This window comes from Pholcus phalangioides, unplaced genomic scaffold (assembly GCF_987345545.1).
Source record: "Pholcus phalangioides strain wild (caught in Gottingen) unplaced genomic scaffold, Ppha-v1.0 ptg000009l_1, whole genome shotgun sequence".
Classification (NCBI taxonomy): domain Eukaryota; kingdom Metazoa; phylum Arthropoda; class Arachnida; order Araneae; family Pholcidae; genus Pholcus; species Pholcus phalangioides.
In genome coordinates this window covers 21,896,400-21,923,810 of record NW_028301602.1, presented here as the reverse complement: position 1 = coordinate 21,923,810, position 27,411 = coordinate 21,896,400, and the positions used below count along the sequence as shown (strand labels likewise).

The 27,411-nt window shown below is 35.2% G+C and overlaps 1 protein-coding gene across 1 annotated transcript in view; it reads right to left on the bottom strand.

Moving 5' to 3' along the window:
• The window catches only part of LOC149082529 (alkaline phosphatase, tissue-nonspecific isozyme-like), an 85,490-nt gene extending 68,935 nt beyond the window's left edge, over nucleotides 1-16,555 (bottom strand). The window contains exon 1 of the mRNA XM_089235778.1: nucleotides 16,197-16,555. Within this exon, the coding sequence (XP_089091904.1) occupies nucleotides 16,197-16,302 (106 nt within the window). The 5' untranslated portion in view covers nucleotides 16,303-16,555. The remainder of the gene's footprint in view (nucleotides 1-16,196) is intronic.
• Nucleotides 16,556-27,411: the final 10,856 nt, after the last annotated feature.

Below are 27,411 nucleotides of genomic sequence, written 5' to 3'. Positions count from 1 at the left end.
AACACCGACACCATCCAATCGACTCGCACATAGTGCATATTGGAGTGGTTCACCCCATTTCTAGTGATTGCACTGATTAACCACCGGGTTTTTCATAGAAGTAGCAACACTTCATCTTCAAACCGTCTGTGTTTCAAACCCTATCTTCTCCAAGCATCAAAGGCCAAGGTCAAACACACTCAACGACGGATCTCGTCTATTTCTTTGCGAAAAAACAACAAAATAAATGGGATCCGGGTTTAGTTCGGTCGTTCTAATGGATTGAATAATATTTACGGATCGTGATACTGAATGATAAATAACATGGCGGAACACGGAAAATAGTGTGATCCGTCGTAGCGGTTGTTAACGGGAGTGTCGACAATATAAAAGTCTTTTTTAGAAAAAACGAGATATCTCGGTAGTGCTGGTGAATGTTTAAAGACACAGTGTCGTTGTTTTTCCGTGATTATTCGACGAGAACTCTGGCAGCCGAAATGATTTCCATGAATATTTTTGATGGTGTTCATATCAATATTAAAACGGCTGTAACTTTTCGAATATGTTAACTCTTACTATAAATATGCAAAAAAACATATGCACTAAATATTCCTTTGCTCTTTCATCTATAATCCATATTCAGTAAAATAAAAACCATAACCTTGGATTCTTCCTATGAAAGGAAAAGAATAATAATAATAATAGAACTGCGCGGTACTTTCAAATTCCCCATCAGCGTATGTGTTTTAAGTGGTTTCGAGTGATGGGAAAATAAATTTGAATAAATACTAATTTGCAATGTTCAAAAAAAAAGAAAAACTTTTCTATTCGAAATTCTTTCCGACTTCTTGGAATTCATGGAATACCAAGAATTCTATTCTTTTTTCTCATATTCTTTAGCTTTAGTATTTTAAGTGGATGCCGCTTTGATGCTTATATCAAGAAACGTAAATATTATCATATATCTCGTCTCCTCGCGCTTTATTTTCCTTACGCTCTCGTGAGCATTTTAAAGACCAATCGTAAAAAAAAAATAATAATAATAATAATACGTGTATAATCATAAAGTACAGGAGCTGAATTTTTATTTTTACGACTCAAAGAAAACTGAATTTGCATTTTTAAATTTTTTGAAGGAAAAAATTATCTTCTTTTTTTTGGGACGGGGGCGGGAGGAGTTTAATTATCGTCATTTGAAGCGTAAGGAAAAGTAATTTTTCTTCCCAGGGTGTGAAAAAATAAAAATGTGGCATTGGTTGTGGGGAGCATGATATGACATGGCAACAGGATAAGACATGACAACAGGATATTATGTGAATATGTACCGTTAGGGAATGGTATTTATTGTGGTGTCCTTTATGTAAAGCTGTTGGTACGGGGTGCACAACCTCCGGCCCGCCAAGGGGTTCCATCCAGCCCGTGAAAGGTGTTTCGATTCGATAGAATAGTATCAACATGCACAACATGATAAGTACTTGTGTTCACCATGTTTCTTTCATACGGAAAGAAACAAATCGCCGAAAAGAAATGTCAAATGCAAGTAAAGCTGCTGATTACTTGCCTTCGACAATTTATTTTTTGAATGCAATCAGCAACTTTACTTGCTTTTGACAATTTATTTTTTGAATGCAAAGTTGTGATTGCATTCAAAAAATAAATTGTCAAAGGCGAGTATATTGGTCAATTATCGCTAAAGGTGATGAAAATTGCCGATGGAGGGAATTAGAGCTCTACTGCAAGTTGCAATGAAAAAAAATGGAGGTTACCAAAAACGACACGTGTACAGGGTGTCGCATAAATAGAGATACAAATTTTAGGCGTGAGTGTGATAGAGAACATCAAAAGGAGTGTGAATCACTTAGGAACCCATGACCGGGAAACTCATTCTACGTGACTAGGCAGCACTGTTCAGTGCTCGCGGGGAAATAGGGAAATATGTGATTTTTCATAATTCGAGCTATAGCTGCTGTAGGAGGAGCATGCAACGGTATACGAACAGGATGCTGGCAGAAGAAAATTTGCAAACATATTGGAAAAATTCATCGGAGGGGATGTATAGTGAACAGAGGAATTTGAGTGAGTGAGGAACTCGATCCTTTACTCACTCACTGGCACACTTGGTTCTTCACCCATTCTATCACGCACTTACTCGCTCATTCACTTGTTGAGTCAGTTTTATTCTACACTCACTCCTTCACTTGGTCACTCACTAGCTCCCTCCCTCACTCACTTTTTGAACAATCAGACTGTTACTCACTCACTGTTGTGTCCATGATTTCTCCATAAATCTAGAACAACTGGCATACATTTCTTATATATAATGAGCTCGAATTTCTGATTTTCTTTAGAAAACGTCGTAAAAACGGAAGTAAAAGCTACGAAAAATATATTGTTATATCCGATGACATGGTGTTTTCATTGACATTATGAGCAAGGTTCACTAAAATTATTCTTATAAAAATCAGCCCCAACCACCAGATGCCATTACAACCGAGACTGACAACAATTTAAATACCCTCTCATATCGAATGTTTTTCCTCTTGTTACCCAATCGGAATTTCTGAGAGAGAAAAAAAAATTACATTCAGGTAGAATTATCTGTCAGAAACAGGCGCATAATCCGTTTATAACATAAAACTGACCACTTCATAAACGAGGTGGAAGAGAATGAGAATGAGAAACATCTTTTCACTTATAATTATTACGAATATCAACCTCTAGATAGTGACAACGCCGAATACCGAGTGAATAGTGTGACAAAGGGAGGAATGCGTGTTGATGATGCTAGCTGCCATAACCATCTGTCGATAGTGTCATTTTGTGAAAATGCTCCGCGATCGCCGGACACCGTTGTGAGAGTCATCATGCAATATTACATAATTTGATGAAAAGAGCATTCAACCAAATTGAATTCACTCTGAATAACCGGTACTCTACTTACGTTTTGTGACGGATATATATATAGGCACACACAAACATTTTTCTTCTGTTTATGATAAAGCGTTCATAGGATGTGCACACAATCGGTTATAACTACATCGGTGGAAACTATACCTCGATTATAACGGCAGTAATCCCCCCTGCCCTGACTGATTCCCATTGAGAATAGAGGGATTGTGCGGGATAGTGAGCTTTGCCTTATATAAGAGAGGGGATTCCAACTCACGGCCCGTGGGCCACTTTATGGCCCTCGGAACTTTTTGTTGTGGCTGTCAATCATTTTCAGAAATTGGTTGAGAACAACTGAAAAACGATTATTCTAGTGAAAGAAATAATTTCGGAATAAATGGAATAAATAATTCTATCAAATAAATGAAATAAATAATTTCGGAATAAATGAAATAAATAATTACATCAAATAAATGAAATAAATAATTATATCAAATAAATGAAATAAATAATTATATCAAATAAATGAAATAAATATATCCCACACGCAAGAGAAGATAAATGAAAGAAATAATTCCAGATAATTGATAAAAATTCAGAATCACTGAAAGAAATAATTTTTTGAATCTTTGACACAAATAATTTAAGAATTAGAGAAGAAAAAACTTATATGAATGACAATAAATTTCTTAATTTCTGATATAAATTATTTCACAATAAAAGAGCAATAAGAAATCAATTGCATGATTATTGAAAGAAATGATTTCAAGACATATTGGGAAGGAAAAAAACTCAGAATTAATTAATTTAATGAGCAATTAATAAAATTTCAGTATTGGACAAAAAAATTATTCAAGCAATTGGATGTATATCAATTCCTGCAATTTTTATGAATATTTAAACTATTTACAAACTTATGGGACACCTTGTACATTTTAATTCAAATCAAACTTGTTGTAGCACTTTCATTTCTCGAAAATGGTTATTCATACGCAATATAATTATGATTTTCTCTAACTGTTAGTGACATTTTTGGACCAATTTGACAAAATTTAGCATTTATGACCCCAATTTCCGTAATTTTATGGCTAAAATATGGGCACACCCCCAATCATAATTCAATCAACTTCATGTATAATATATGATTTCATCTGATTACTATTTTCCACACGTGAAATGTATTGGGAACGTCAATCTCTCTCTCTCGGCTACAACGACAAAATTTCGTAGATTCTGTGGTGTCATTACAGCCGAGTTTGACTGTATGTCATGATAAATGTGATACATCCGGTTACTGTCGGTTATTATGCATAATCGCCGAACATTTTGATAAGTTCAATAAATTTCCTTAAATTTATCACTTTTACCGTCGACTATGTATAAGCGCGCGTCGTATTGTATACATATATGTATTGTATCATTATGCATATCTGGGGTACGATCGTAGAAATTCATTATCAATTATATCGGGATTCGACTATCACACACATACTTGACTCATTTGGAATATTTTTTTCATATTCATCGAATTGGCCAATTAGACTAGAGTATTATGCATCATCACAAATAAAGGGGATATAAATTCTAAGTATTTATAAAATTTACCAACTACGCTTGGGTATTATTCATAATCGCCGGTAAAAGTGATCAATTTATCAAACTAAGCAAGTCATGGTAAGTATGCATAGTTACTTGGTGATAAATCTGTTATTGCACATAATCAAGTCTGTCATTTGGGGGTCGGGGGGGGGGGCTTTGACAAATACACTAGAAATGGGGTGTTTTCTGTTAATGGACCGATAATACGAGAGGGTTGTTAGTGTGCATCAACAGGAACAAAAATTGCAATGAAACATAGTGTCGCAAACCACGTTGAGAGGTTGAAAATCACGAAAAACGCATGCAGGCTCTGAGTCCAGAGGGGACGAAAGGTGGATGTCAGTTGATCGCTGAATGGGTTCGTGGGTTCACTCACCATATCTGACGTAAGCAGCGTCGCAAAACGCATGCGCTGGGGACGACGTATATTAGCGCTGTTGCGGTAGTAAGCACGTGGGGCAGTTAGTTGTCTGTTTCAATGAGTATCGTGATGGCTGACTAAACGAAGGAGGAATACGCTGATATGTATCTGATTTACGGTCGAGCAGATGGCAATGGGCGCTTCGCACAGCGGATGTACCAACAACAATATCCGGTGAGCCGTTATCCACCTCACTACCATACTACCTTCGCCACGCTCGATCGACTACTACGGGAGACGAGGACCTTCCATCCAGTACGGCGTGATGCAGAGAGACCGCGCAATGTACGCACTCTTCAAATGGAAGAAACCGTGCTGTAACGGTTTGCCGATTCCCCGTCGACAAGTACACGAGCGGTTGCAGCTCACGTCGAAACGTGCATGCGTTTATCACGATTTTCACCCTCTCAACGTATACATCATATTCCATTGCGATTTTTGTTCCTCTTGATGTGCACTAACAACCTTCTGAGTTTGTCGGTCCATAAACAGAACACCCTGTATATACAAATATATACATATATATACACCCTGTATATAAATATATATATGAATACATTGACTACATGTTCTTCCCCTTCTCCCCACGGAAAAAGTTGAAAGGACGGAACTGCACATAATTACCGATTTATCACGTTTACCGTGATACATATATGTTATTGCCAAAGCCCGAAATTGGCACATTCGCGAAGGGTACGGCCAGTTCGCCAAGTGGCCGGTGATCCCCTGGCCAAAGACCGATAACAAAAGACATGATGCGGGACCATCGTCAAGTCGGCGTTTTTTTCTCGTTGTAATTACATCCACAATAATTATGTAAACCCATCAAACTGCAGTCACGGTACGGTAATCATTTTTTCTTTGTCCAACATTTGGCGGAGAAAACTGTATGTGTGTTTGTAAATACAGATACTGAATACAGACGTTTGCAATTAAAAAAAATGGATTTGACTCCTACCGGGCCGTCTCACATAAGTAGATCCAGCTTTGGCCAGGGAACTCCGGCCACTTCGCGAAATGGCGGGCTTGGATTGAATAAATTCGAACTTCATACTAAACCCTTGTCCAATTCCGGGGAATTGGACGCACTTCGGGCTTTGGCAGTAACATTATATATACGGCTTGAGTTTGTGTTTGTATCATGTGAAAATACATGTTCACAAGGAAATAAGTAGGAAATTGATATTTCCAGAGCACATGCGATGGTATCTCACTGACAAGTAAATAATACTGCCATGTATATTTTTCCCTGCATGATTTCCCGGAAATTGTTAATATCATGTTGCTACGAGAGATTCCTGTCGTTTCTTCTTTCCTTACGACATTCTTCGAGGACCCTTCCCTGTATTTTTTTTTACTCTATTGACATTGATTTGATGGTAAATAAGGATGATGAGGGACGTATATTTACCCATTCATCATTCGAGTGTGTATTTGATACGGTGGGTGAATTTATCGAGGGAAAAAAATTACAATTCTAGTTTCTCGATTACAGACACCATGGGACCGAAATTGTTGTTCGCTGAGAGGGTGGAGTGTGAGTAAATGTATACCGAAATGCGTTAAAGTTGGAGATTGTAATATAAAAATTCGATAACAGTTCCTTTATAAAACTTGAGAAATGCAACCAATAATCGTATCGGTTACATTCGAGCTGAATATAATCAATAGACTTATTAGTTGTTTTTTCGCAAGTTTTGTAAAATATATTGCGCCAAACTACAATGGGTTTATTGGGTGTTATACACTATAAAAGTTTGATAAAATCCCTTTTATAAAATTTGAAAATCTAACCAATGAAGCTCATTTTACAAAGGTGACATTTTATGCCAATTGGTTAATTTTTTCAAATTTTATAAAAGAACTTTTAGATAACTTTTATAGTGTAATCTCGGCCTAAGACCCTGTTCCAGACTTCAAAGTGTCCGTTAGACCGGTATTACGCTATAGAACTGATATAAGTTTCTTTTTGTAAAACTTAGAAAATGCAACTAATAAATGTTTGTATAAAAAAATAAAAAAATAATAAGTGTTTCGGTTACATTCGAGCAAAATCAGCCAATGGGCTTATTGGGTGTTGTTTTATTTCAAGTTTATAAAAGAGCTTTTATAAAACTTTAAATTGTAAACACGGTATTAATTGCTGCTAACGGCGAGTGTTTGTTATGGAAGTGCAGTCACTGCATTACATAGATATGACACATTCAATAATCTTTCACTATACGCACTAAAAATATTCCATGATTGCGAAACTACAAGAAGGTTTTTCAAAATGCAATATAATCTAACTAATGCTGGCATAACACTATAAAGGTTTTATAAAACTTGAAAAAATTAAACAAATAAGCGTATCGGTTATATTCGAGCAAATTTAACCAATAAGCCAATTGGATGTTTTTCTCTTTCAAGTTTTCTAAAAGAGCTTTTATCACACTTTTATTGCGTAATCCCGGCCTTATTCGCAACGACATCAAAGATTGCACAAATTTTTGTCATTTCAACCAAGTTTGACATTTTCAAGAACCTTTTTGACTTGAAATAGAATCAGATACTACACGCAAATACTATGTGTGTGTGTGAAGTTGTTTAATAATGGTGACTATATTTGATCCAGAACAATTAACGGGGCATTTCTTACGAAAAAATTTGCTAAATGTCACCGAGATTGGCAATTATTGCTTTGGCAAGAAACACGGTGTTACCGACAAGTCTGCGCTGATCTAAAATATATTTCACCGGAGAGAAACCACAAAACAATGGAAAAAGGCGAACATGTGAGATGAATATTAATAGCCATATTCATTAAAACACAGTGTACAGGACGGATACTGACGACCACCTAACATTTTTACCCGTGATTGCTTGTGAAAAACTAATATTGAGAAGTGTTTTTGATTTTCTCTGATTCAACCAATAATTATGGAGTTAGAAAGCATTAAAAATTGATGACGTCACTTTCGAATCCTGCCGAATTCATCGAAAGTGCACCAAACATAAATTTTGCGTTTTTTAAGCTGATAGCAATGCTATAACCCTGTACGTAAGAGTAGATGACTCTGCCTAATAGCACTCAAAAAATCGTCAACGAGTAAAGCAAATACCAGGAAATACTAAAAAATTCCTAATGCATTTCGACACGCTATGAGTGTCGTTTTCAGAGGATAAGAGTATCACGCTGACCCAGTTTCCCACTTGGATTGAGTACCAAATCTTCAATCTCGGTTGTTCAGCGGAACTCAAAACTATACGTCGTGGCAAGAATGAAGCGAAGAGCCTGCGTATAAGTCTTTTGCAACAACCTGATTGGCTGCTTGCGAAATGGAGCTATCCGATTGGTCTATTCGAATTTTCTTTAAACTCTCGCTCGTAATGAATTCGGTCAGCGTGATACTCTTACCCAGCTGAAGACGACACCCATAACGTGTTGAAATGCATTAGGAATTTTTTTGGTATTTCCTAGTATTTGCCTTATTCGTTGACGATTTTTTTTTTTGGGGTATAACCCTGTAATCAGTACAGCTAAGGCTGTGCAAACCAGTTTTTTTAACCTTAAAAAATTGACTTAACAGTGAAGGAAAAAAAATTAGCATATTTTGGCAAAAAAGTGCTGGGAAAGCAATTTTTTCCAATAGATCTCGTTTGGCTAACACTTAACCTAACACCACTATCTGGTAATAAATTTGCCAATATAGTGGGGCGGAGGTAGCACCTAATAACAAGGTTAAAATCACTTGCATTGTAGCTTAACCTTGTTATTACGTTTAGAGTCGTGTAGAGTCTACACGAAGAAGAAAGAGTGCCAATCATGAAAGAAAATAAGAGTTTGGCTCCTAACGGGATTATTTGCGGCAACCCGCTGCATAGGGAAAATAATTTTTTTCGTTGGTTGTTTGGTGCGTAACTCCCTGTTAGAAAACTGGCGCGTCACAAAATTACTAAACGTTATAACTTTTTAATATTCGTCTGATCCTGAAAAGGTATAAAATTCTTTTCCATATTAGTTTTTCACAAGGAATCGCGTGTGTAATTATTGGTCGGTCGATAAAATCCACCTTGTATGAATTAGGAAAATCATCTTCATCTCCCCCCCTGATTTTAGTAAAAATTAGGAATTAAAGTAAGCTTCGTTGAAGGAAAGAGACATTATATCATGAAACAAAAGAATTTGGTCAAAATTACAAAAGAAGGTAAGGTCAAAATTACGAAAAAATACGGAAACGCACCACATACGGGTAATGTCAGTAAGCAAGTCGGAAAGAGAAACATGCAGTGAATCGTTTTTCCATATTAGTATTCAATAGAGCAACAGAAAAACAACTACTCAATGTGATGAACTCTAATGTGTCGTTATATCCGAGCTCGTTGCGTTTTCATAGATGTTATAGATAAGATTCATCAACATTATTCTCTATGGAAATCGGACCGCACCGCCGGTTATTGGCCAACGTGTTGTTATAACTGAGTTTGACTGATACAATTCGCGTGAATCAGATCGAGCCGGAGCATTCGGATCTTCCATCGTTCGAATTTCTGAGTAAATCTTGGAATTCCTAAATCGGGATCTAAATGAATATCATGACGTATCTCTCATACAAGAAATGAATTTGCACTCGTTTTGAATATTTACACGCTTAAGATACAAATAAGTCATCGGAGATGGCTGAATAAAATGTAAATTTCCATTTATCTCCTGAGAATATCAATCACGTCAACTCTAAAGTCGCCAATACTTGAATTTCGCTTCAAGCTATGCATCGAGTACATCGATCGCGAGTTTCAAAATACACACACAGTATATCTCGTATTATGTCTATGCAAATACACTATAATTGTGTGAATATGGTGATAATGGAGAGTAAATATACGCAATTTATAGAACAAATGTACATCAGGAAACATAATTAGAGGAATCAAAGAGAGATTCGTCAAGTGTTCTTTGCTGTTTATAACACCATTTCCTTTCATCAGTTAAAATTGATATAATTCAATCAAAAACTTGATATATCAAGTATATATATCAGTGTGATTATATACATACAGGGTGATTATAATTAAAGTTCCCGTACTCTGAGTAATTTTTCTCTCTCAAAAACTGCTTTACAGAATACAGCCAAATTTTTAGGATATTCTAATGAAACTATGGGAGAAAGATTTCTGAAACAAAAATAGTACAATTTTCGACCACCAGGTGAAAAATTGGAGCTTTTTTATTGAATTTTTCTTTTTCCCATCGACCATATAGCTTTTATACTAAGTTTCGATGGAAAACGTTTTCCAGAACGGGTGCTACATTGGTCTGAGCAGTGTCAGTTTACTGAACAGTTCGTTCTGGTAGACGTATTCCATTGAAACTTGGCATATACGCTATATGGACCATGGGAAAATGTAAAATGCAATAAAAAAGCGCTATTTTTTCACCTGGTGATCGAAAATTGAACTCTTATTTTATTTCAGTTATCTCTCCCATGGTCTAATTTAGATTTACTAAAAATTTGGCTGTATTCGGTTGAGCAGTCTGAGGAAAAACTACTCAGAGTACGGGAACTTTAATAATAATCACCCTGCATATCTCCCAAATATTAATATTAATAATGATCTCTTAAAATTAAGAAATTCGTTCCGTGCTAATGACCTCCAAATTAACATTACTAAAACCAAGTATATAAATTTTTCTTTAAATCCCCACTAACCAACCTGGCTTAAGCATTGTTTTCCATGACATTAAGAGCAATTATGACTTTTCTTGTACTTGTCAAGATCTAGAGCAAGTCAGTACAATAAAACATTTAGGTTTTTATATTTACCAAGATATGAAATGGAAAAATCACATGTCAAATATTTATTAAATAAACGAGATTTCTACTTTACAAATTCTATTACCTTAAACAATGTTCAACTAACACCTTCTTATTAACACTTTACTATGCTTTTAGTTAATTTTAACTAAATTAAATTATTAAATTTAAATACATTACACAGTATAACAGATACGGAAAACTGGCTCAATGAAGGGATATTGGTGCTACAGGGAAGGAAAACTCATCTCTGCCCTCACGTGGAATCGAACCCCAGTCTCTTCGTTGCCGGACCAGTGCTCTACCAACTAAGCTATGAAGGCAGATATGATCCACCCCGCAGCGTATGTATATGCTGAACCAGAAATGAATTGTCCCCTGTAACACCGATATCTATTCATTGAGACAGTTTTACGTATCTGTTGTATTAACAGGGAAGAGTAACGTGTCTTTCTGCATATAATACAATATGTACATTGCATTTACGAAAATACTGTATATTTGGTTAAAACCTACATTTATTTTTCACTAAATGCAACAAAATACAATATATTCACTTGCCTGTACATTCTCCCATTGAGAAATTGGACAGTGAAATTTAAAATAGGATAAGAAAAATCAATCACGTGGGAATGACCCACCATGCGAGACGTTTTCAGTGATGGCGCTAGTTAACAACGGCTTCCTGTAGAAGTTACAATGCTTTATATCTCTTTAAACCATCTACATATATTCCATACCCCTTTGTGCAGTCATCAAAGGTGGATGTGAAACACACTCAACGACGGATTTTGTTAATTTTCTTCCCAAAAAAACGGGTGTGGGAGGGGGGGGGGTAAGTTGAATTCGTTCGTGTTAATGAATTGAATGGCATTTACCGGTCATTATGTTGGACAAAAAATAGCATGACAGAGATAGGGAAAATATTTGGGACCTATCGTACCGGTCATTATACAATAGAACGGTCGTTATAACGGGTGGTCGTTTTAACGAGCGCCGACTGTAATTCCAATCTCACACATACGCACAGTACGAAACGGTCATTTATTGCCGACAACAATACAATCACATGAAAATCACTTTACCTTACGAACCTGAAGCTTCGGCTATAACAAAACAACTTTGCGCGGCAATTGAAAGTCGTTACAACCGAGTTCGACTGCCATTAGTATAAGCGTAATAAAGAACTAAGTTATTCGTTTGAGTAACGAAAAATATGAAAGACAAGGGGACCATAATGAGATCATTCATTATCCCTCTACTTATTTTTATTCCGACTAATGAAATGCTTCCAACAATTTACCAGATGTTTTTCACCGTCTTTTTTGATGCTGTTCTCTCTCTTGAAAGAGATTTCTATTCCTACATATTTCCTCTTTTTTATTACATATGAATGGATGTATATATATATTTTGGAAACATGCCTGACAGTGATCTGTAAAAGATGAGAAATACATACTTTAATTATTTTTTTTTCTCCTGTGTCTTATGAAAGCCCCCCCCTCCCCACTGACAGGAATGTATCCGAAATAGCGCCATGGAAGCCAAAGAAGAGCGAGAGATCCCGACGGAGTCAATGATGTATCTGTTCTCGTACGTATAACTCGCATATAACGTAGTTTTTTATTAAATATTTTCAAACACGAAAATGTGTAATGCCGCTAATTCTGCGGTTGATTATAATATAAGTATTAAATCCTCTTCATCACACTTTGGGGAATGGTGCCAAGCCTTAAGTCATTTGTGTTCCCCTAAGTCCTGTTTCTCAGAAGTTCGGGCCCTGGGCCAGGGGGTTCTTAACCTTTTTTAGCCGCGATAAACTTAGTTGATTTTGGGTCGCGGTTAACTTTTTTCGGTGGCGACCCAAAGTCAACAAAAAGATCAGTTTCGCGACCCGTGGGACTATTTTTCGAAATCGGTGAAAATATTTAAAACCACCCTTGGTTGGGGGGGGGGGGGAAGGAGGCACATTTACGGTAACAATAATTTTATGAATTTTATTGTAATATAAATTATTTTATATTACAATAAATTCTGAATTTTCATCGTCTATAAATTTGCATTTTGATCTAGAGAGACATAATTCTGGAATTACTGCTTTTATAAAATCTGAATTTTCAACCATATCTGGAATTCTTTTTTTAAAAAATTCTGGATTTTCACCAATTCTGAAATTTTTAAATTTTTATCAATTCTGAAATTTTTAAAATGCAGAGCATTTTTTTGGGTGGTTCCGCACGATCAAACTCCACGGTACCCTTAACAATCCCGGCATCCGGAGAGCTTTCAAAGAAGAAATTTTTCGTGTTACTAATACACTCGCAAAATTGTTCTTCATTTTAAATTTGTAAAGAGATAGTGTGTCTTTTTAAATAAAAAAAAAAAAGATCGGCAGAGATTGAAAGAACATCATAAATCAGGGAGAGAAGCGTTGCCCCTTAGTTTATGCTGTTCTTCTCCAACTTTCCTCCGATTTCCAAATTTGAATATATCTATCAATATTGCATTTAGAAACGTGGCTTTTTTTTTTCCTAAGAAGAAACATGGCAACGACTTTGGTTTTTGAGCACACGGGGACAGTATAAAATGTTAATTTTTTTTTTTGTTTTAATAACTATGCAACCCCTTGCATCATGAATGACATATATGAGTACAACACGTGATTTGGATACTTTTTCTAATTGAAGATATACCTCTAAGATCACCGATTCACCAGTAAAATGAGTGACCTATACACCCTATATATTATATGCAAGAAACGTCATTGAAGTAGAACTACTGCTGTCACTTATCAAATAAAATAAATAAAACTGTTGTGTCTTCGATCGAAATCGATGACTGGTTTTTGATAAATGCGCCACATAGGAAAAGTCAATATAGTATGACTTCGATAAATATTTTATTGAACAATAATATTAGTTGAATTATCAAATTTGCTTAAAAATTTTAACATTTGTTGTTCGGGAGCGGTAAACTAACATTACTGTGATGTGTAAGATTTTTTTAATTATAATCGAAAGAGATTTAAACCTTAATTAAATTGAGTCTAGTCTATATTATTCGTGATTACAATTTTTTGTAAAGACAATTAGGAATGTTTTAGAGATAAAACATTCCTTTTTGTGCATCTTACTAACATTGGTTTACCACCACATAAACATCAACTGTTAAAATTTTGATGTCAACTGTAAAATTTCTCTAATCCTGTTACCATATGTATAATAGTTTATGCCTTTATAATGGTTTGCCACATTTTCAATCCCCCCAGTAATGAGACTTTTTCAATAGATGCCATAATCATTATCAGCATCACTTCGCGGGTCAGGCAAACGATGATCCCCATAGAAATCAGTGTTAAAATTGCCAATTTTACTGTAGAAATGCGGAAATTCGGTGGGGTTTTCCGCCACGTCAACAATTTAAAAAATTTTATTGAATTCTAGATTTACATAATATGAAGTGATTAGTCGGACCTACTTTGAGTTGGACATTCATACAATAACATTGATTTCAACCATTTATTTAGATCTTCTCAAATATGAAAATTAATGTCTCCGTATTGTGTCTTTTAATATTAAACTGCATAAATTCATATAGTTTAGGATGTTTTAAAATTACGGGCCCGTAAAAAGTACATCGAAAAAATTCCAAAGCTTTAATTAAGCATTTTTGAAAGCTGAAACAGGCAGATGGATAACTTGAAGTTCAGGGAGGAGGGGGATCGAAATACTCAGCGCCCCTTAAAAAATTGGAAAAAAATATATTCATTTCTACGTTTCTTTAAATCTGGATTTATTTATTTCATGAGTCGCGCATAAAGTCGCCATATTGGTTAACTATTAAACACGGTTTGCATGTCCGTCAAAGAAAGAGGGAGATATCACGTGATCCAAAAAGCCTCACTGAAGAAAACCCGGGCAACGCCGGGTATTATAGCTAGTAGTTATTAAAATTAAAAAAATTAACTTTTTATACGGGCTCCCTGTACCCAAAAGCCCAATTAGAAAGTTGTTGCCTTGTCTCTCCTGATGCCAGCAAAAAAAATACGTTTCCAAGTGCAATATTAGCTGAGATATTCGAATTCGAAAAACGAAGGAAGTTCGGTGGAACAGCATATATTACATAAATACTAATAAATATTATATATTACATAAATACAAGTATATATAAATCGTTTTACTTTTTACTAATCGGAAGTATGCCTTTACGACTAACGGTTCGACAGTAAAATCTCATGCTTCCTGTTACCTATGCACCCCGCATATATGTTACAGTAAATGCGATAAATCGGTGATTATCTTTTACCGGTGATAATTCATAGTTCCCGAATGAAGTTGACAAGTATGATAAATATGAAATAAGTATCACTTAAATTCTACCATTATTATCAGTTTATATTATTATCTTAAATTAGCTTATCAGTTTCTCCCGTAAGTGATGGATGCGCTAAAATTGTACCATAAAAATTCAATTAAATTCGAATAAGTGTTATAAGGATAGAAACGTATAAATCAGTCTTGTAATATTAGCTCTTTCCTCACATTTATCAACATTTTTAAACATAATCAACATCGATCAATTCCATCATCCTAGACTGAAGTTTGAGCATATTGCCCGGTAAATTTAAATAATTCATTGACGATTTACTGAATATATATGAGCTGGGGGAATATACACAATCACCGGTAAATTTGATAACTTCGTAAAATTTAGCACACTTACCAAAATGGTCGGTGATTATTCAAAATAACCGACGATGATGATTATTAGCCGAAAATTCATCACATTTACCGTAATAGTTATATCGAGTATCACTTTCGGAGGTTCCACTACAGTATACAGTGAAACCTCGATATAAAGATGCTTTGTGATTCACGAATGCACATCGTTGTAGAGAAATTATTGTTATATCGATAGAGTAGCATTATCATCAGGTGCCACCGAATCTATGCTGTTGTCGGCATCTCTTCTGAATTGAAAATAAAATTCCATAAAATGCATTTATGCGTGTCTGACATTCGCAACAAAAACTGTATACGGTTAATTGATGAATAAAATTCAGTTAATTATTTCACCATTTAAAGTAGTTCAATGTAAAACAGTTCATGTATGCTTCACGGCAAATTCATCAACAGTTTCAAAGGGCAAAACAATGCAAATTACCGATGTTATTAAACACCCCCGAAAGAACAAAAACTGGTGAGGAATTTAAAAATATACTGAAGGTGATTTTGAGGGAATTATAAAAAATATCGTTGTAGCAGTTCCGAAATCTCCTCAAAAAAATATCGTTATAGAGGGATTCAACGTAGTAAAATATCATTATATCGAGAGAAGTTTAACATTAGACCATAGACGATTCCAAATGCAATTAGAAAAAATATGTTTGTAGAGGGATTTATCATTGTATCGGGTATCGTTATAGCGAGGTTTCACCGTACATTATTTATTTCAATTCAAATTTAATATTTAGTGAATACGCAGAAATATCTACAATATAATTCTTGTTTTACCTTGAGCGGATGATATCCCAATCCCAGGGACAGCAAAAATGAAACATACACATCCGATCCATGCCAGAATGATATTCTTCAATCTCTTCAAACACGTGACATTCATCCCGGGGGGAAAAATATAATATAATATATAATAAAAATAAATAAAAATATTTATATATAGTGTCAAGCACCACTTCTTCGACTGTTCGCTAACTCTTTGTGCATATCGGAAACAGTTACAAGAAGATGTGAACACTTTTGAATGAATGAATGAATGAATGAAGAGAAATGTCTCTGGATGGTGTTTCGCCTCTCTCCGTGTGCTGCCTTCGTGATAGAAACAAGCTTCAAAGCAAGTGCGAGTCTGGCGGGAAAAGCTGTAAGAGTTAGACGATAACATTCGTCTCTTTTCTTTTCCCGTCGCAGCGACATCTGGTGACATTTTGGGAGCTTGTGTGAAGAATTGGCAAAAGGTTCAGGTTTTTTTTAAAAAAAAAAATGATAATAATAAAATATATATATAAATAAAAAGAGGAAATAGAGAAGCGAGAGAAGAATTTATTATTTGGAAAGAGAGAGAGGGATCAAGAGCTTATTCTCCTTAAGAGGAAAAAATATGGAAAATGTCCGGAGAAGTTTTCCGCTACTTCGAAAAATATTTTGAACGAAAAAAAACGCTATTTGACTCTGGTGTTCAGATAAAAAATTCGGAAATATGGAAATAATTTTTGTATGCATTATTTTTTTTTTAGTACGACGTGCAAACAGGTGAATGATATATTTACACTTTTATTGAGTGTACTTATGTTTAAAATTAAAAAAGATATGGCTTAAAATTTTTAATTTTATTTGTGGTTATGGAATAGAATTTTATAAGTGAAGGTGAATGTGCGAATTTCTTTATTAAGGAGATGAAGACAAGCGTGTAATGGTCGATGTTATTATTGGTTTTTCTGTGGTTCTTCTATTTGTACGTGAGAGATTATTGAAATTAGGAGACTGTAACATTATTCGGATACACATTTAATGTCTGGAATTAGAGTAAGAGTATCATATAGACTCTATAGCTTATTCTTAACCCTCTGTAGTTAACTCCCGTAAAAACGTATTGAAAAAAGTTGTTTTTTTTTACATAAAAGGATGTTTATTGGTGCTATTAACAAATTTTTGATTGAAATAATACAGTACGTTACTACAGCAATTTAATTAATTGGAATGGATTTTTTTTAATTGGCTAAAATAGTTAATCGACGGTGGAATGTAGTTTTCACTTTGATTTTAATGTTACTTAAAAACATATATAATCTCGCATAGCAAAATGAAAGTTATTACCTTGAATTTTATTTCCATTCTCCCTTCATTTGGTGCGATTTTATGAATCTCACAGATAAGAGAAATCTACAGAATCACACGTAAAATTTCGACAAATTTCAAAAACACCAACAAGGGGAATCAACTCTTTCTAGATAAAAAAAAAGTATTGTACTTATAAAGCCGTATTTTGTATTGGGATAAACACTAAAATATGCACTTCCTGAAATAACAAAAAAGTTATTACGAAATGCAAAACAGGTGAATGATGATATATTTGCACTTTTGTTTAATGCACTTATGTTTAAAATTAAAAGATATGGCTTGGAAGTTTTAATGTTATTTATGATTCAGTAAATATGGAAATTTATTTTGTAAGTGAAGATGAATGTGCGAATTTCATTATCAAGGAGATGAAAACACGTGTAATGGGGTTCATGTTTTTTTTCCTTTGGTTATTCTATTTGTACCTCAGAGATTATTCAAATTAGGAGACTTCAATTTTTTGTATTACGAACACGTTTTATGTCTGGGATTAGAGAGACTATCATATAGATCAGTGACTATATATAGATCAGTGTTTCTCATGGCTCGTAGAGGGCATGGCAGCGAGCTGATTATAATATTGATCTGTGTACCCATTTATGCTTCGACGTGGTTCTTTTATATGGAGAAAAATATCGATATGTATATATTACGGTAAATGTCATAAATGCGGTTATTATGCATACTTACTAAGCATTTCGGTAAATTTGATAAACGTCCCTCCATTTATCACTTTTAGGCGATTATGCATGGTACTCATGCGTCTTTGGTAAATTTGATAACTTTCCCTAAACACAATCACTTTTAGCGGTGATTATTCATGATATCCATGCATCGCGTCGTTGGTAAATATGATAAATCGTACACAATATGATATACTACTACTAAACCAGACACATGCACCTCCTCCATATTCCTCCGCGGAACTTCTAACGAATTGGTACATGTTGGAATGTGTGTGTATGATTAGTGAAGTTTGTTTTTGTGTCATGCTTGTTATGTGTAGTGCTGCCATCTGTAATAAATTCTTTGAACTACGAGTTATTTCTCACCCCATAGTGAGTGAAGTGTGATGAATGAATGCATAATTGTAACGTTGTAGGCCTGTTGCTCTCTGCGGCGAGACTTTTTAACGGGGAGATCGGCTCGCATTCGCGCCTCAAAGTTGGAAATCGCAGAAAACCAACTTCAGCCGACCACCACTGTGCGGCGACGGTGGGGTTTGAACCCGGATCCTCGCGATGAGAGTCCGTCACTATGACCATTCGATCACTCACAGAACATACTAGATTCATTTGTAATTTTTTCCATATTTATCGAATTTACGAACGACACTTGGTTATTATGCAATAATAACTTTGAAGATAACTTTAGAAATAATAATAATGACTTTCAGATGTACGGCGTCGTTCAAGTATTACGTCATCATCGATGGGGGGGGGGGGGTTCGGATTTGCTGACTTTTGATGACAAGGGGGGAGGGGGGTTTGGATAATGCTTACGTCATCAACCACCCCTTATGAAAATATGAGTTGGATTCAGAGGGGCAGAGCTGATGACGAAATTTTGCTGACATGGGGGGGGGGTCAAAAAAGGCTAAAAATTTGCTTACGTAATACTTGAACGGCCCCTACTTTCTGAAATAACAAAAATGTTGAGAAAACGAAAAACGTGTTTCAAAAATTCGAATATTCCTGGAACACTGCCAATATTCGTTCAAGAAAATCATTTAAAATATGGTAATTATGCAAAATCGCCGGTAAAAGTGATAATGTGTTCAGTATTTATCAAACTTACCAACGACGCTTGTGTGGGTAACAACGCTTCTTCTTTTTTTTCATACAACATTAATTCTAATGTCAGAAAAAAAAATTATCGTGAAAATAATATGATATACAACTAACCCTCCCCTCTCCCACATTTTCGGTTCGTAACATACTTTTCCTGTATGAACTATTCTTATGCCCTGTATATACTGTTCCGAATAATGTCCCTCACAAGCACTCGCGATGGCAAAACAAGAACGAATTCAAAGGAAAATTACAGATTTATTTTACAGAACAGCTATTTTCACGTATTCACAAGCAGCGATTTGACGAAACACGCTAAACAGGGATCGGCCTCTCGCGCATACAAGAAATCCCGTCTTCAAGAAAACTCAACTGCTTACCGAAGGATTCTCCTCCGGTGGCACTTTTGTATGGGCAGAGGAAGTCGAGATCTTCTTAAAGAATCTTTTGGCGACATGACATCGCCATATCATCGGAGCTGTCGCTAAATTCGCCAAGTTTCTCGTCAATTTGGCGAGGTTTTCAGAGAAATGGGTTAATGACTATTTCCAAGTGAAAGATGATATAATGAATGATAAATAATGAGTATTTACATAATTTTCGTAACAATACTTTTCCTGATCTGTTCCATTGAAAAATTTTACAAACTGTAAATTGTGATTGTAAATTCCCTATGGTAGCAATATTTAAATAAATGTTTCAGAAGGCACAATTGGTCTATTTGGATACTCTAACACATTCCTAACTAATAAATTTTTACGTTTTTTCCGTGCCATACACTATGGCCTGTAAAATATGCTTTATATAATCAAATGCGCACGTTTAAATTGTCCAGGGCGCCGGAGAGCACCCTTGTTTGACGCTTAAGTCCTCTTTCTTCTCTTGAGAGACGTCTCATAATTTATTCTGTTTGTAAGGAAAAGTCGGGGAGGGTTAGGAAGGGACCTAATTTACATGATAATAGCTCAAGAAACTGCATCTGATTCACTTTTCAGGGCTTTTCAAAAGCCTGTGCTCGAATGACTAAGAAGTGACCGTAACGGGGGAAGTATTGTTTGATATAATAGCACCGACAGAGTCTTCGTCGAAAATTTTACATCGGAAAACTGTCTACAAAATCCTCTCTCCTCCCATTCAAGTTATTCGAAAACGATGACGGAATTGTGTGCACCACATATATATCCAGTGCTGACATTTAAGACATTAACGTGACATTGTCGTAAAATGGTCAGGTCCTTATGTTATGAAGGAAAAATAGTGTTAATTTTTCGTTAGTAAGATTTCCACTATCACGATATAGTAAAAGTGCATAAGGCAAAATGTCTTCAAAATAAAAATTGGTGTTTCTCTTTTGTGAAGAAATATATAATTATATCTTTTTCCATACAAAAGTTTCCCTAAACCAGGCCTCTTCAACGCATGTCCCGCGGGTCACATTTGTACCTCCGAACTTTCTGTTGTGTCCCCCGCCGATCACTTTCAGGAAATGGTTGAAAACAGTGAGAAATTATTAATTCTAAAATTTGTGAAAGAAATAATTACAGAAGTAATGATGATTCAGATTTACTGTGTGAAACACACACACACAAATAATTTCAGAAGTAATGATGATTCAGATTTACTGTGTGAAACACACACACACAAATAATTTCAGAATTACTGAAACAAATAATTTCAGAATTTTTGAAACAAATAATTTCAGAATTACTGAAACAAATAATTTCAGAATTTTTGAAACAAATAATTTCAGAATTAATGAGAGGAAATAATTTCAGAATTAATGAGAGGAAATAATTTCAGAATTAATGAGAGGAAATAATTTCAGAATTAATGAGAGGAAATAATTTCAGAATTAATGAGAGGAAATAATTTCATAATTTCTGATAGAAATTATTTCACAAACAATAAAAGAGTAATTGCATAATTATTGAAACAATTTATTTCAAGATATAATGAGAAAGAAAATAATTTCGGAATTACCGAAAAAAATAATTGAAGAATCATTTGAATAATTTCAGATAAAACCTTATCTCAAAATTAATTAATTTCATCAGTAATTAATCAAAAATCTTTTCAGAATTAGTGAAAAGAATGGTTCAAAACTAATAAAAATTGACAGTTAATAAAAGAAATAGAGAGAGATAGACGGCTTTTTCTCAGCCCAAGATATCAAGGAAACATATTATTTTCTGGATATTATGCTGAAGTGAACTCGGAAAGGAAAGTCATCTAGTCTCCAGCGGGACCTTAACCCAGGCCCTCTTGCATACCGGGCAAGCGCATGCTACCATATACACCACTGGAGAACACGACCCTGCCTTCCTTATTTCACACACTGTGGCTTGAGAGAGAGAGAAACGCTGAATAAATAAAAATCTTCAGATATTTTTGTTCCTGTTTACCTCGGGGCTCCATTGACCTAATTAGGATTTAACCAAATTACATGAGTCGGTGGACCGTGTTCTCCGTGAGAAGTTTCAATTGGGCCGCGTGGATGAAAGATTGAAGACCTCTGCTCTTGAACCAATATTATTAACAATACAACATTTCTAAAAAGTTTACTGCAGAAAATCTAATTCAAACAGTTAACAGTCGGGGGATGCCTGGACTTTTAGGGGCTTATAACTTAATTGAAAAAATAAATAATATACATTAATCATTTAAAAAGAAATGTTCTAATCAAATTAACAGGGGAAAAATACCGCTGCAACATTGGTAGACTGCAGCAGTAACAGTTTTGCGATTTGAAAAAGTTGTACCAGTTGGCAACGTCTCTCGATAACAATATGAAACGTTTTTTTAGTTCTCATGCCATCCGGTAGATGTATTCCATACAAAAGTTTCCCTAAACCAGGCCTCTTCAACGCATGTCCCGCGGGTCACATTTGTACCTCCGAACTTTCTGTTGTGTCCCCCGCCGATCACTTTCAGGAAATGGTTGAAAACAGTGAGAAATTATTAATTCTAAAATTTGTGAAAGAAATAATTACAGAAGTGATGATGATTCAGATTCACTGTGTGAAACACACACACACAAATAATTTCAGAATTAATGAGAGGAAATAATTTCAGAATTAATGAGAGGAAATAATTTCAGAATTAATGAGAGGAAATAATTTCAGAATTAATGAGAGGAAATAATTTCAGAATTAATGAGAGGAAATAATTTCAGAATTAATGAGAGGAAATAATTTCAGAATTAATGAGAGGAAATAATTTCAGAATTAATTGTGATGCCATCTAATGGCATCACACACATTTATCAGTACTGGATGGAATGTCCTCCATAGTTCGAGAATATTCTCTCTGAAAGATGAATGTAGTTTCTGCTGCTATAAATGGGGGTCTAGCAGACACCAAGATTTCAGGTCCACGGATAAAAATGTTTGGGAACCACTTTTCTAGAGAGTTTTAAGCGTTCTCCTTGCGAATTTTTTAACGAAAAAAAAGTTTTATCGGCATTGGTGAGTAAAGCAGTATTGATGAAGTTGTTTTAAATGAAATACGAATCGACGGCTGAAGCTCAGCAAAAGTTTCCAGCATAGCAGATATAGAAGAAAAGTTCAAGGACAATCACTTCTGACAGTCTTTCGGGTAGCATCCTCTATCGAAAAAAATTTTAACTAACTTTTTTTCTTCCAAGAAAACGAACCCTCTCGTGAGAATAATTTTTTCCGCAAACAGCACTCACATATTCGTAATTTTCACCAATTTTTTTAACTATTTACTAATTTATGGGACACCTGTATACAATGAGTGCTGAAACATATGTACCCTTTAGAAAACGCGCAGAACATTCGGAATGAACGGATAAATGAAGAATCATCAAAAATAGACCTGAACGCTTTACCTTAAGAAAGTCCATTTCATCATGATATTCGAATTTATTATAGTGAGAAATAAATTCTCTCCTTAAAAGAGTCGATGAAATGATTCCTGAGAGTTCCACCTTATTGAAAAAAAAAATATATAGAAATAAAAATCATATGCGGTACCGAGTTTCGGCAAAAAAAATGTACAGTCGCTTCTGAAAAGAAAGAAGTTATCCGTAGTCCGTTGCCGAGATCCATTTGCAGTTTTGATAATCCTTGAGAAGAAAACTGCTTATAAAACTCTCAAAAGTATCTCAGTGTGTGCCACCTGAACTATTCCACAGACATCCCAGCTAAGATTTCTTTTTCATCATACAAAAAAAGAGAAGTATTAAAGCAGATAGTCTCAAAATATATATTTGCTTCTACCTGAATTATAACTTGAGAAAGATTGAATTTAGTACAGAGACACGTGTCGGTATAGATAGCAACATATGTGCTTTTGAGAAGCGACGCAGAATTCTACATCGAGAAAGCAGTTTGGGTAAGCTCAATTCAAAATTTATAAATAATTTAGAATACATATATGTTATGCGCCAGCAGGGCTTTACAAATCACAAAAAAAAAATCAAATTGCCAGAAAATATTTTTAGGTGCCAAAAAAATTGTTACCCGGAGGAAAAGGTCCAAAATAATGCTTCTTTCGACTTTTTCAAGGCATGGTGACCCTCTTTCACGTTGGCAGATATGCTGCTATAAATTCCAAACATTTTGTGCTGCTCTCGGGCTGCAATTTAGAAAACTACACGAAGAAGCTTTTAGACACCTATACCAATTTTTTAGTATCGGTGCTGGAAAATGGGATTGACCGATGGCGATCTGATAACCAGTACAGTTTACATGTATATATGTAAGGTGTAGGGGTGATTACTCTTAATTCCCTCTGTCTCCTTTTACTTACGAACTGTTGATCTAAGAGGCATACTTCCAATTAGAAAAATTATTCGAATAACGTGTATGTAGAAGTCAAATACGCTAGGCTGTAAACATAGTGAAATGGAGAGCAAAGCAACGAGAAGAGAAGTGATCGACGCAGCGAAATCAAACACATGAATTCCAATGCGACTGCGCATAGTGGCGCGTACCGCAGCGGAGCGGGAATTCCACGACAAGCGATAATAGCAGCGCATTCAAGATATTTTGTTTTCGCCGCTCTGCTCGCTTGTGTGTGTAGCTTCAAGATGTCCGTCGAAGGGCTTGTTTTCTGCTTGTTGCTGTTAAAAAGCGGTAGTGAGGCCAAAAATGTCACCAGAATCGTTGATGTCAAGTTCTCGACGTACTTCAAAATGTTGTGGACGATGAAATGGAAACAGCACAAGTACCGAATAATTTCCATTTCCCGTCAAACTTTTTTCGTGCGCACGTGTTTAACCAAACCGAAAATTATTTATATTTTGAGTTTTAAGCTAATTTATCATGTACCGTGTATATGTAAATGTATTTGAGTATTCTGAATTAAAAATCATGTATGTTTCTGGGGAAAAATTCGCAAGTTTTATTTGTTTGTTTATTTTCTGTGTACCGTCAATATTTCCATACTGGAGAAGCGTACCGAATGTTTTTATGCTGGATTTTTGTGCGTCAATAATTACGTTTCTTATGTTAAAAAAAATGAAACAAACAAATATTTTATACAAATAAAGCTATTCGAGCGGGTAGGGGGGGGGTTCCACTTTTACCCTGCCGCCTATGCTAATAATACAAATTTAAACGGTAGGGGGTTTTGTAAACTTGATATTTTTCTCAATTTTTTATTCATAAATTCAGTAGAAAATATTGATTTTTCGGGAAGTGATCGCACTCAAGTGCCGCGGGTAAAGATGTGTAGGGAGGAAAGCGACCAAAATATGAGGAATATTTCCGTAGTATAGCGATATTCACACACTATTATTTCTAAACTGTTGTCTGAGTAATGGTTTTTATAATTATGAAATTTTTAAGCATTCTTTAACTAAAAATACCACGCCGATTGCAAGTTTCTATTCGATACTCGCTGCTATAGTAAACGCCCCCACTATGTGTGCTGTGTTCCTTGCGCACAGCTATATTCCCTCATCTCGCTTCTCTTCTCTCTCATACACCGCTTTGCTCGCCGCTCCCACTATGTTCAGCTTTATTCATGCGGCAGACGGTTGTATAGTTGTCAAAATAAAAGTAATAAGTTTTTATACGGACACATCCTATCCTCAAAAAAAAAAACCCAAACAGAAAGTTGACCTGTCTCTCCTGATGCCAAGAAAAAGAAAAAAATACCACACGTATTTAAGAGCAATATTCACAGATATATTTGAATTTAAAAATTCCCGTGAAAGTTGGGAAAGAACAGCATAAAGTAGATAAAAAAGCGTTGTCCGTCAGTTTATGCTATTTTTTCCCCAATTTCCCCTCTGATTTTTTTGAATTCAAATATTTCTGTGAATATGGCACTTAGAAATGTGCAGCGCAGTGTATACAGTACATATATATTTTCTCCCTCGGGAAAGGCGGGCAACAATTTTCTTTTGAGTTTTTGAGGAGAGGATGCCCATATAAATTTTTTTTATTATCATTATTTTGATCTCTATACAACCCTTTGCGACATGAATGACGTACCTGAGTTCCACACATTATTTGAATAATTTTTCTAATTGGAAGAATGCCTCTAGGATCAAGCGGCAAGGGGAATTGAGTAATCGCCCTGTATGTATATATAAGAAACATTATTCAAACAAGAACCTCTGCTGCTACTTATCGAATAAAAAAAACATAACTTTTATAATTTTTCCATCGAAATTGGTGACCGTCTCCCGATTAATGTGACGCAAACAAAAAAACAGTAGGACGTCATATTACTAAATCATTCATAACAAATAATATTTATTAAATTACTATGTTCACCTCAAAATTTTAACAGTTGTTGTGTACGTTTTGTAAAATAGTATTGGTAAATATTTGCAGAATTCACGACCTCCTTGGCTTCCAGTAAGTGTCTTCAGAAAATTCATAAAAGCCTATGAGGACTCAAACTTCGCAAATTCTTACAAATGTTGTTTTAATATCTGAACAACAACTGTAAAAATTTTGAAGCAAACGTCATCTTCAAAATTATTAGTGGTCATGAATTATTTCGCAATACCATGCTATATTGTTTTTTAATGCGGCTCGTTAATCTGTAACCAATTACTAATTTTAAACCAATAACTATAACAGTTGTGTTTTTTGTTTGATAGGTGGCAGCAGAGGTTCTATAGTTTAAGTGATATTTCTTACATATGAAACTGCCAAAGCCGGAAAGGGCGGACAATTCACGAAATGGCTGAGTAGATTGGTCCCATTTGTAGAAATAATTTGGGCTTTGCCCTGCGAATTCGCTAATTGGCTGGATATCCGTTATTCCTGGCCAGTGTTCGATGTGCTAATGTAAGACGGTCCGGTAGGAGTCCCATCCATATTTTTCATAGCCAACGTGTGATACATGGTATCTCTGTGTGTTGAATTAACTCCATGTGACGAGAGGAAAAACAGCGGAATTCGACAGCATTAATATAGACACGGAGTTTTTTTCTGTCAAATTTCGAAAAAAAAAAATGATTATCCCGTGGAGAATGCGATATGGTTTGTATCTTGTGTGAATCAACATAAAGATAATCACTATGGTTAGAGCCACTGTCACTCTACGTTCGCGGTCATATTGGGTTCTTGTCGTACCCCCCCCCCCCCTCCGTCTCGCTATGTTCGAGAATAGGGGTTCGATCCTAAAAAACCCTCTTACTAGTAGCCCGACAGAACAATTCTTAAAAAACAAGAGAAAATAATTTATATTAAAACATGAAAAAATGAAGCATGATAACAATTATATACGTTGAAGAAAAAAATGTTTAAGTGGTATTTATTTCTTTTTTTTATTTGAGACATTGTTGTTTTGATTCCTTTGATCGTTAGTGGTTGCCGAAGCTAACGTGGTCATAATTATCGCGAAAAAACACTAACTCGGTGATGACCCTGAATCTAGCCTTTTTTCGGTCAGGGATCACCAAACATGTTACGAAGTGAATGGACAAAGCTAGAAATTGGCCGGACCAATTTTCAACGAAATTAGCGTCTGCCAACTGGCTGATTTTGGGCTTTGACAGTAACATACACATGAAAAAACTGTATATTAAACTGTATTTTCTAGTCTGTCTCTGTTTTCTAGAAGGCATATTTCTACTGATAAAATTTTATTTTGAGCAG